An 11,853-nucleotide genomic window follows, 5' to 3' on the forward strand; every position below is an offset into this window, starting at 1 on the left:
AAAAGTGATGAAACTTTCACTAGTAAAAGTTTGGGTCATTTCAGCCTTGTTAGTTTGTATACTTTCATAGCATAGAAAGTTAGTAACAATTAGTTGGAATTTGAAATCTATAAATAGCACTTAGGCATTTCAATTGCGTAATTCGTTGTAATTAATACTCAATACATTTTCAATATAACTTAGTTCATTCTTCTTCTTTATTCTTGATAATACACATTTCTCTCAAACATATATTCTTTTCATTTTTCCTCCGTTTTCTGCAATTGCACTTAGTGTGCATAATGTTTCTCTTTTGATGGTTACTTGGTGCATTGTGTATGCATAGGAGATTGTTTCTTGTGGTCTTGGTTTAACAATGGTATCAAGAGCAAGGTTGAGCAAGATTCTTTGCGGATCTTGGGTTGTGATTGAAGGAGGGAAAGGAGAATAAAACGCTGCTGAAGCAAGAAGGAGAGAATTCATGACAGTGGAGATTCAAGATGACTAATGACAATGGGTTTGCAATGACACTATCAATTCTTTAATCCAAGAATTTTGATAGATGGAGAGTTCAGATGAGAACTATCTTTGGATTCCAAGAAGTACTTGAGATAGTTCAGAATAGATACCAAGAAGTCGGTGAGAATGCAAATGAGGCTTAAAAGACAAGTTACAGAGAATCCATGAAGAAGGATTGTAAGTCCTTATTTCTAATCCACCAATGTGTGGATGGAGCCAATTTTGAAAAAAATTGTTGGTGCGAAGACAGCAAAGGAAGCATGTGAGAGTTCAGATGAGAGTGTTCAGATGAGAACTATCTTTGGATTCCAAGAAGTACTTGAGATAGTTCAGAATAGATACCAAGAAGTTGGTGAGAATGCAAATGAGGCTTAAAAGACAAGTTACAGAGAATCCATGAAGAAGGATTGCAAGTCCTTATTTCTAATCCACCAATGTGTGGATGGAGCCAATTTTGAAAAAAATTGTTGGTGCGAAGACAGCAAAGGAAGTAAAGCTTCAAACTATGAGAAGAAAGTATGAAGTTCTTCAAATGGAGGAAAATGAAGCTATTGCAGACTACTTCACCAAGATCCTCACACTCACAAAGCATATGAAGTCATGTGGAGAAGTGGTGAAAGAACAATTTGTGATTGAAAACATACTTAGGATATTAACTCCTAAGTATGATCACATTGTTATGGCAATAGAGGAGTCCAAAGAACTTGAGGATTACAAGCTTGAGGAGTTGCAAAGCTATCTTGATGCTCATGAATATAGGCTAAAGGAGAGGTGCCAAGAAAAGAATGAAGATCATGCATTCCAAGCACAATCATTCAAGAAGTCATCTGGACAGTGGAGTAAGAACAAGAAAAAGGAGAGATGGAACAAGTATGAGCAGGATTCTTCATCTCATAAATAAAAAAATTCAAACCATTTGCAGCATGATCAAAGACAAGGATCAACAGGCAAAAGAAAGTTTGATAAAAGAAAGGTGCAAGGCTGCAATTGCGGGAACCATGGACATTATGCAACAAAATGTAAGTCAAAACGACTTCTAGAAAAGAAAGATGAAGAAGCAAGATTGGCACAAAATGGAGGATCAGATGATGATGATGATGATCACTACTTGCTTATGGCTACTGTGAAGAACAATGATGAAAGTAGTGACTTATGGTACCTTGACACTAGATGTTCAAACCACATGACGCACAAGAGAGAGTGGCTCACAATACTTGATGAATCAACAAAGAGAAAAGTCAAGTTTGTTGACCATAATGCAGTTTCAGTAGAAGGAATTGGCAAGGTAATGATGCAGAGAAAAAATGGGAAGAAAGTCTGCATTTTCAATGTTTTCTATGTTCCTAAGATGAGGAGTAACCTTATCAGCCTTGGGAAATTACTAGAAAAGGGCTATACTATGGAGATGAAGGATGACATGTTGAAGGTGTTTGATAAAAACAAGCTTAATATCTTGAAGGCTCCACTCTCAGCCAACAGAACCTTCAAGATTGGCATACAAATCACTGATCAAAAGTGTCTTCAATCAACAATTGAGAACAATACTTGGCTTTGTCACAAAAGGTATGGACATCTAAACTTTATGAGTTTAGATTTGCTTGAAAAGGGTGGAATTGTGACTGGTTTGACATACACCAAAACACCATAAAACTATGTGAAGAGTGCCTCTCAAGCAAGCAGACAAGGAACTCCTTTGTCTCACATATTCCTACATAGTCAAGGAAGGCTATGGAGATAGTTTATTCAGATGTTTGTGGACTCTTTGAAGAAAACCCAATTGGAGGAAATAGGTACTTTGTGACCTTCAAAGATGATCATACTAGAAAGTATGGATCTATCTAATCAAGAAGAAGAATGAGGTTCTAGACACATTCAAAAGGTTCAAATCACAAGCTGAAAAACAAAGTGAGGTCAATATAAAACTGTTGAAATCAGATGAAGGAGGAGAATATGTATCAACAGAATTCCACAATTTCTGCATCAAGGAAGGGATCATTCATGAAGTCATAGCTCCCTACACACCTCAATACAATGGAGCAACTAAGAGGGAAAACAAAACTATACTCAATATGGCAAGGTATATGCTAAAAACATAGGGTCTGTCTAAGGTGATTTGGGGGAAGTTGTCTCTACTGCAGTGTACATTCTCAATAGGTGTCCAACCTAATGTGATCCATTTGAAGGTGTTTGGCTCTATCTGTTACAAGTATGTGCCTGAAGCTAGGAGGAGAAAGTTAGATGATATAGGTGAAAAACTCATATTTTTGGGCTATCACTCAACTGGTGCCTATAGAGTTTTCGATCCTAAACAGAATAAGTTGATATTAAGCAGGGATTTGAAATTTGATGAGGATCAGTGTTGGAGTTGGAATCCTAATAGCTCTAAAAAAGGTCAAGAGACCCTACTGTAGTTTGAAGAAATTGAAGAAAGTGACAACATTGTAACTGAAGCTGGAACATCTAACCCAAGTATGGTACCTAAAATAATACCAAATCATCCAGTAACTCATAGACATAGACAACCATCCTCAAGACTGAATGACTATGAGGTGTTTTCAGATTCATCAATCAATGCAGATGGTGACTTTGTGTACATGGAATTACTTGCTGAAATGGAACTAATAGACGTGGAATATGCTTTGAAACAACCACATTGGATTGAAGCTATGGAGGAAGAATTGAGATCCATAGAGAGGAACAATACTTGGAGTTTAACCTAACTTCCAAGAGGAAAGAAACTCATAATTGTGAAATGGGTATTCAAGACCAAGTTGAATCCAAGTGGTGAGGTCTCCAAGTATAAAGCAAGGCTAGTTTCAAAATGATTCCTACAAAAACAAGGTCTTGATTATGAAGAGGTATTTGCTCTAGTAGCAAGACTTGAGACAGTGAGGCTAGTGATTGCTATAGCTAGCTTCAAGGCTTAGGAAATTCATCAAATGGATGTGAAGTCTGCACTTTTTAATGGACCTCTAGACAAAGAGGTATTTGTATCACAACCACCAGGATTTAAAACTGAAGGCAAAGAAAGAAGAGTTGTTATACAAGATGCATAAGGCTTTGTATGAGCTTAAACAAGCTCCAAGGGCATGGAACATGAAGATAGATACATTTATGTTGCAACTTGGTTTTGTGAAGTGCACAACAGAACATGATGTCTATGTAAAAGCAATCAACTCATAGTATGCCTCTATGTAGATGATTTGTTGATTATTGGAGAAAATCTGAAGGACATCTCAATATTCAAACAACAAATGCAGGTTGAATTTGATATGACTGATCTTGGACAACTAGCATATTTCCTTGGTATTGAATTCAAGAAGACATATCAAGGGATCTTTATGCATCAAACCAAGTATACTACTGATGTACTTAAAGATTTAACATGGTGGATTGTAATGCAGCCTCAACCCCTGAAGAAACAGAAAGTAATACTACTGATGTACTTAAAGACTTTGTTTAGACAAATGGTTGGCTCACTAAGGTATATATGCAATACCAGGCCTGATATTGCATATGGAGTGGGCTTAATGAGTAGATTTATGAAATCACCTAAACAAACTTATTTAGTTGTAGTAAAGAGGGTGGTGAGATACTTAAAAGGGATAATTGGTCTTGGAGTTGCATTCCCAACAAGCCAAAACAAAAAAAACAACAACATGAAATTAGTTGGTTTCTTTGATGCAGATTGGTGTGGTAACAAGATGGATAGAAAAAGCACAATGGACTATTTATTCAGCTTTGATGATGCTCCTATAAGTTGGTGTTCCAAGAAGTAAGATGTTGTGACATTGTCTTCATGTGAAGCTGAATACGTAGCAGCTTGTATGTGCTCATGTCAAGCTGTTTGAATGAAGGCTTTGTTAGTAGAATTGCAGATAAAATCAGATGATGGAATACTGTTGATGATGGAATACTGTTAATGATGGACAATAAATCTACAATTAACCTTGCTTTGAACCCAGTGAACCATGGTAGAGACAACATATAGACACTAGATTTCACTACATAAGAGAACAAGTGAGCAAGGGGAATGTCAAGCTGAAATTCTGCAGTTCAGAAGAACAATTGGCTGATATTTTCACAAAACCTTTGAAGAAAGAAAAGTTTGAGAGGTTGAAAATGAAGATAGGTGTAAGACATGAGTAATGAATGCTGAATTAAGGAGGAATGTTAAATAAATAATATAATTTCAGCATTAATAACATAAAGTGAGGAAACTTTCACTAGCAGAAGTTTGGGTCATTTCAGCCTTATTAGTTTATATACTTTCCTAGCATAGAAAGTTAGTTAAAGTTAGTTAAAATTTGGAAGCTATAAATAACACTTAGACATTTCAATTGAGTAAGTCATTGTAATTGATACTCAATACATTTTCAATACAACTTAGTTCATTCTTCTTCATTATTCTTGATAATACATATTTCTCTCAAACATATCTTCTTTTCATTTTCCTCTATTTTTTGCAACTGCACTTAATGTGCATACTGTTTCTCTTTTGATGGTTGCTTAGTGCATTGTATATGCATAGGAGAGTGTTTTTTGTGTTATTGGTTTAACACATTTTTCAACAAAAATAGAATATTACTACTTAAATTTTGTTCTACATCTAGAATAGCCCTAAGTAGACATGATCCATGCATATACTTGGCATGCTCTCCTCTTCCAAGTACATGACACCAGAAACGAAAATCAATATTTGCCTTATCTAGTATAAATTGTAAAGTATGAGTAAATAGAACCCCTTTATAAATATTAATACGACCAGATGAATTATTAATGCATGAATCTAATGGAGTAAAAAGTTTGTTATTCATAATGGAATAAGTAACAAAGCAGTAATGCCATTGCTGCTAAATCACTCCACCCAAGACTCGAACCCGAGACCTTACTTAAGGGGAATCAAACATGTACCCGAGACCTATTTTCTTACTTAATATCTAACTTTTATTTCACAACACTGCTATCTATCATCTTCTATTGGATGAACCTTGCAAATAAAAGCTTAAATAAAGCACCACTAAAAAAAGAATAAGAGTTTTGCTAGGAAAACTAAGTCTCTGTTCATAATTTTTTTATGTATACATTGGATATCTATAACATCATATCATATTCCAAATAATCCATTAGATATGTCTAGGATTAATTTTCAAGTATCCTGTATTTTATACTATTACTCATTTATCATTGAAAAAAGTTTCACTTTCACCTCAATTATTCTTAAAATCACAATGCAGGATAGAAAAGTGCATTAAAATTAAACTCCAATATACTTATTTTCTTACTTATTTGATACGAGAGATAACGAATTGGAATAACAATATATAATTACTTATTTTCATACTTAATATATTATCAATTACAAATATATTTTTATTTTATTTATGTTGTGCAATCTTATAAAAGGTTTGGTCAATTTTCCCAGATATATAAAGCTTACAAAATTTCTCTCCTACAAGAATCTAACCTTAATTAAAGAAAAATAGTTACATGAAACAATATATATACTACATATAATATTGTCAAAGCAATAATAGTTCAAGATGTCATAGATATTCGATGTATACATAGATTTTTTGAAGTAGAACTTGTGTTTTCCTAACAAAAGACAACGAAAATTTAAATCTCACGATCATATAAAAGAGTCTTAACTTAAAAAGACAACAATGACAAAATTTTGCATGTATTTACAAAAAGGGCAATTAGATAAAATAATAATGTGAATAATTCTATAATTGATTAATAATATAACTACAATTTTCCAAAAAAAACATACTGAGAAAAAGGCCAACAGGTGGAACAAAACTTGATAAATAGATAATTGAGTAAATCAAGAAGTGGTTGTGTAATTAATGGAACACAAGAATGTTTTAAAAAATGGGGAAATCAATCACTTGTAAGAACTACATATTACAAAACTGAGTTGTGTTTGACACTGTGTCCTAAGTTATGCACCAAAAAGTTGTGAAAAAGAAATACACCAAACTCTGCAATCATATTTCCAATGTGCTTAAAAAATTATAAAAATTGAAAATCTACATCTTGGATGCTAATTTTGGAGTGAAGAAAAAAAATGTTACACTGTACCATAACTAAGGGCGGAAACAGGCCAGGCCAGACTTTGCCTTAAACAGGCCCAGCCTATATAGTATGTAGGAGCCTGGGCCTGGTCTGTTAGCCTGTTTTGAAAAAAATTTCAAAGCCTATGCCTGACCTGTTAGTATGTTTAAAAGCCTGTTTTACTATATCATCTTGAAATAGGCCATCATATCTACATTTAGATAGGTTAATATTCATACTTTTAATTATGTTCTTCTAACCCTAACAATTAAATTATATTTTTTATATTAATATTAAATATGTATAATAATATTACTTATATTAAAATTGTATAATATGAATATATTACATAATATAATTAAATAGGCCGGCCTGTTAGGCTTAATATACCTTTTGGATGGCCTACAGCCTGGCCTATTTAACTAAATAGGCTTTTCAAAAAGCCTGTGTCTGGCCTGTTTACGAAGAAAGTCTGGCCTGGCCTGGCCTGTTATAGGCCAGGTAATAGGCCCCTGGTAAGCGGTCTGACCTGTTTCCACCCTTAACCATAACATAGCAAAGTTACATTAAAATAATAACATTACAATGTTGTTTCTGAGTTTGACTTATGGTGGAAAAAAATAAATATGAGATTCTACAACTTGGTTGCCTAGTTTAGTACAAAATGCTGACCTTGATGTCGATTTTCTAAAAAGTAAATCATTTTAGTAATTAATTTAAAAGGTATATCAAAACTGTAATATTTCAATCGATTTACATCAAGAACTTAAATTTGCCCAAAAATTCAGTTTATTACATTGATATAGTGCTCACATATTTACTCTACTTTGGTGTGTGCACGTGCAGCTTAAAGCCATGATGTAAATGTAAAATCACTTATTTTTTACCTATCTTATAGTCATGAGCTTAAATATCTCGAAACAACCTCTTTGTTTAAAAGATAAGATTGCATACCCTCCCACACTAGGTAGAGTCTCTTCGTATTACTTTGCCTTTTCTTAAAGGAGCAAATTTTTTTTCATCATTATATGTTATCTTTTGTTTGTTATTGTAGATATTATCTTAACTCTTCTTCAAGATGGTGCGTGCTTTATGTTTGTGAAGAGTAAGTGCTACTGCCATATAAATTTTTAAGATCCCATGTTGTGATAAAAAGAGGATCATTTCATCATTCATATCATTGTTTACTGCACTATCTGAATTGAAGCCACTATCATCACCAACTCCATCAAAGCCACAACAATACTAATAGTCACTCATCATAATGGAGATTGCTTGTCCTATTTGGTGTCTCAATGTCTTAAAAAATATTATAACAATCCTTATTGAAACTTTTTGAAAGAATGCTTTGATAAAAAAATAAAATAAAAAATAATACTGTTGAAGGAATCTTTTTGTTAGAAAGAAAATAGTTTATATCACTGTTACTAAAACCACTCTGTGTCCGTCGGTTCAACCAGTGAACCGGTCATAATATCGATACGATACAACATTTATATTGGTCATGCAAACTAGTTATACCAGCCGGTTTTCAATTGAACCGTACCAGTCATACCTGCTGGTTTCATTTAAAATTATTTTTTTAAAAAAATAATTTATTTTTACCAAAATATTGGTATGGATGATCAAACACACAACTACTACATTTTATACATCTAAAACATAATGTACAATATACATTTTTAACAAGTCGTATAAATAAAAATAATTATTGTTTTCTTTATTGATTTTTCAACATTAATATTAGTATAAAATATATGTATATCTAACTTCACTAGTATGCAGTTTAATTAGTGAACCAATACTTGAACCACCATACCACTATATCGGTACTCTGACCGGTTTGACAATTGATGTGATATTAATAGCATTGGTTTATATTTTGCATGTTGAGTATGTATGACAAAATTGGGTCGGCACGTTGCTTTATGGAAAAAATAAAAATATTTTTGTTTTATTTTTTTGGATGGATTGGGTATTCATCCAAATGGTCATACTTATGGATATTCATTAGATATAATTCGTACATTTGAATTCATCCATTACCAACACTATTTATTAGATTTTATCCATTTAAATCCATTAGCTTTAACGGATGAATTGGATGAATTTAATTTAGATGGATTGTGGATAATTTTGTCACGTCTGACTCAATTCAATTAGAAAGTCACGTTTAATTAAAAAATTATAAAAACATAAGCTAAACATTTTTATATTATTTATTGAAATTTAATTAGCTAGGGATATGAGAATATGATTTTTTGGGGCATGTAATCATTGTTCCAATTAAACATTTCTTTCATTACTTATAAATGAAAATAAGTCAAATAGACTTTTCCATAACCAAGGGAAACCAAAGAGAATACCACCCTAATTTTTTTAGGACATGCAATAGCTCATATATTTTAGAATGCGAACAAATATAAGTCAAATAAAAAACAGAGTTTTTTTTGTATATTTTTTTTTGCATAAATAAAGTAAGTTTCTTATTATTTCTTTAGAGTTGCATGGTTATCTTTTGCAATAAATGTTATTCCCAAAAATTAAACGTTTGATCTTTCACATAGTATAATATGTGATAATTTAATAAAACTTTATCTTACTGACCAATATCATATTGTTTCTTAGTACTTTTTGTGGTCTCTCTTTGTGCTTAGCCCCATTAATAAAAAACAGTTTTTATTTAAGAAAGAGACGTTTTTCCTAGGTTGTCTTTATTATGCTTAATTTCCCTTGATGACCAACTTTTCCCGGACTTAGCATTTCAATATTATTATACTTTCTTCTGTTGTTAATTTCCAAAGTTACGTGATATGTTTGAGTTTTTTAATCATTTATGTCACGAGTTTCATCTTTATTTATTATTATAAAAGTAAAAAGTAAAATTAACTTCATCTACCTCTGAAAAGAGATTATTGTTCTCTGGGCTGGTGGACCATATGTATTCATTCAATAAAAAATAGTATAATATCTATGTATTATCACTGTCCAGCTTTATATATAGTCAGTATATTATTTATTATTTATTTGTATTTTTAAGAGTTAATAATAATTAAACACGAATGATACAATGATTACTTATGTTAGTGCATATATTTTTTCTTCCTTTTATTATTTAGAGGTTTATATGTACCAACAAAAATTTACACGTTTATAGAATTTCAATTTTTATTTTGAAATTAATAACTAATAAAATAAATATTAATAACCCACTTTCCATACCAAACCATTGGGTTAACGGACAAAAATCCTCTTGATTCAAATCAGCAGTGTTATTAATATTATACTGATCATTAAATCAATTAGGGTACTAGTATAATGGTATAGGTGTAACTGGTGGTTACTAATTAAACCACATTCCGGCGAAATTAGATATACATATATATTTATTAACATTATTTGAAAAATCAATAAAAAACTAATTTTTTTTATTTTCATTAAAAAATTAATTTTAAATAAAAACCGGTTAGTATGACCAGTACGGTTCAATTGAAATACGATCGGTGTGATCGATTTTGACTGATTTTGGCCAATTTTGACTGATATGATTGTGTGATTGATATAATTATTGTATTGCACTAGTATTAGGACAGGTTCACTGATTGAACCGGCCGGACGAACCAATATTTACAACACTGCAAATGAGTATACTGACTCCCAAGTTTTAGTGAAATTATACAAATCACCGAGACATTTTTAAAATCTACACAAATCACTCATAATTATATATATACACTACACTAACTACCCATGTAAGAGAGATAAATGTAATTTCTTAAACAAACATAATAACGAGTATAATTAAATCAAACAAGATATGATATATTGTGGAGATTGCATTATTGCTAGAGACATAAGAATGCATTAAAAGAAAAGGGACAATGGTAACCAAAGAACAAAGCCCCAACTACATATGTTTTTGGTATTTCTAAGATATCTTCTCACCTTTTTGGGTAAAGAGTTAATCATCTTCGGAGTTCATGACTGCCCCAAGAATCGCTCACAGGAACCGAATACTTGATTTTTAAAATCCAATGAAGCCTTACTCTACTAGACCGATGTCTTGTTGGTAAAGCCACAAATGATACATAGTTGAATTTTTAAAGATTAAATTAGAGATTTAATTCTAATCATTTGTAGGATAAATAAATTGGTAAGAAATGATATCACTAGTGTTTTTTTATGGAAAAGAGATTAATTTCTAAATTCCAGTTAAGAAATACTCTTGTGGCACCACAATTATTTATACGCAATATTTGAAAAAAATACAAACTTTGCATTTGTGCCATTTAATTCTAAATTTTTTACGGAAAAAAATGTATACAGTAACAATGTATATGTTTTATATACAGTTAATATATTATCTATTATCCATGTTTAATTATTATTGACTATTTAAAAAGTAATAAAAGTAAATGATAAATAATATATTAACTATATATATATATATATATGTATGACAATACATAGATAAAGTCAAAAATTGGAATATTATAAAGTCAAGTAGGTACAGAATAGAATTCAAACAAATGGGATGTGAATATGATTGTTGGCTCCACTCTCCTTGTAAGAGCTATCATCACTCATAAGCTTCCCCTTCAAACAAAGGTCATGATTTTTTATGACATTTTTGTTTAGTTATAAATTATAAATTTAAGTCCCATTCGTTGGAGAGAGAAAAATTGAAAAATAGAATAGAAAAATATGAGAAATATAGTGTATTTTTATTAATTGGTCATATGGAAAAAGAAGATAAAGATGTTTTTTTTCTCCTTCACTTCTTCCTCTCCTATTTTCTCATTACATGAGAGGATAAAAGATTTTGTTGGGTATATCTTTGTGATAAAAAATGAAAATAAGAAGAGAAAAACAAATAAGTAAAAGAATGAGAAGAAAGAGAAAAATGAGAAATAAAGTAGATTTTTTATAATACTTGATATAAGAGAATAATGAAAAAAGAGGAAAAAATTGCATTTTCTTCTCTTGCTCATTATTTGATTGAATAGAAAGTGATAAGATAAAGACGATATTATCCTTCAAAAAGAATAAAATATTCTTAAAATAAAAAGAAAAGAAAAAAAATGTTGTTTTATTATTAATTAAAAACAAAAGTTATAATTTTAATTTTTTTTATATCTAAAAGCAACTTGTGTATTTACTAGCATTTAAAATTAACAAATAGAGAAAATAACAAAATTGAATGATATTTCAAACATTTCATACGAAATTATAATAATTTCTTCACTTTCTTAGCAAACTAGAAGAGATAAATTTATAATTAGTCACATACAACTT

The 11,853-nt window shown here is 31.0% G+C and overlaps 1 protein-coding gene across 1 annotated transcript; it reads left to right on the forward strand.

The window, feature by feature from the left end:
* Positions 941 to 3,961, forward strand: LOC109363629. Its single transcript, XM_019609881.1, has 5 exons — positions 941 to 1,337; positions 1,446 to 2,120; positions 3,058 to 3,207; positions 3,697 to 3,804; positions 3,903 to 3,961. Exons 1-5 carry the CDS (start codon positions 941 to 943, stop codon positions 3,959 to 3,961), a joined length of 1,389 nt encoding a protein of 462 aa, XP_019465426.1.

This window comes from Lupinus angustifolius, chromosome LG13 (genome assembly GCF_001865875.1).
Source record: "Lupinus angustifolius cultivar Tanjil chromosome LG13, LupAngTanjil_v1.0, whole genome shotgun sequence".
Lineage (NCBI taxonomy): Eukaryota > Viridiplantae > Streptophyta > Magnoliopsida > Fabales > Fabaceae > Lupinus > Lupinus angustifolius.

Bases quoted from the DNA above. Each gene is read 5' to 3' on its own strand.
- LOC109363629 (XM_019609881.1), top strand. From the start codon at position 941: ATGGAGCCAATTTTGAAAAAAATTGTTGGTGCGAAGACAGCAAAGGAA. The intron at 2,121-3,057 runs GTTTGACATACA...AGGTGTTTTCAG, and splicing joins AAAGGGTGGAATTGTGACTG to ATTCATCAATCAATGCAGAT. The intron at 3,805-3,902 runs GTATTGAATTCA...ATTGTAATGCAG, and splicing joins ACAACTAGCATATTTCCTTG to CCTCAACCCCTGAAGAAACA.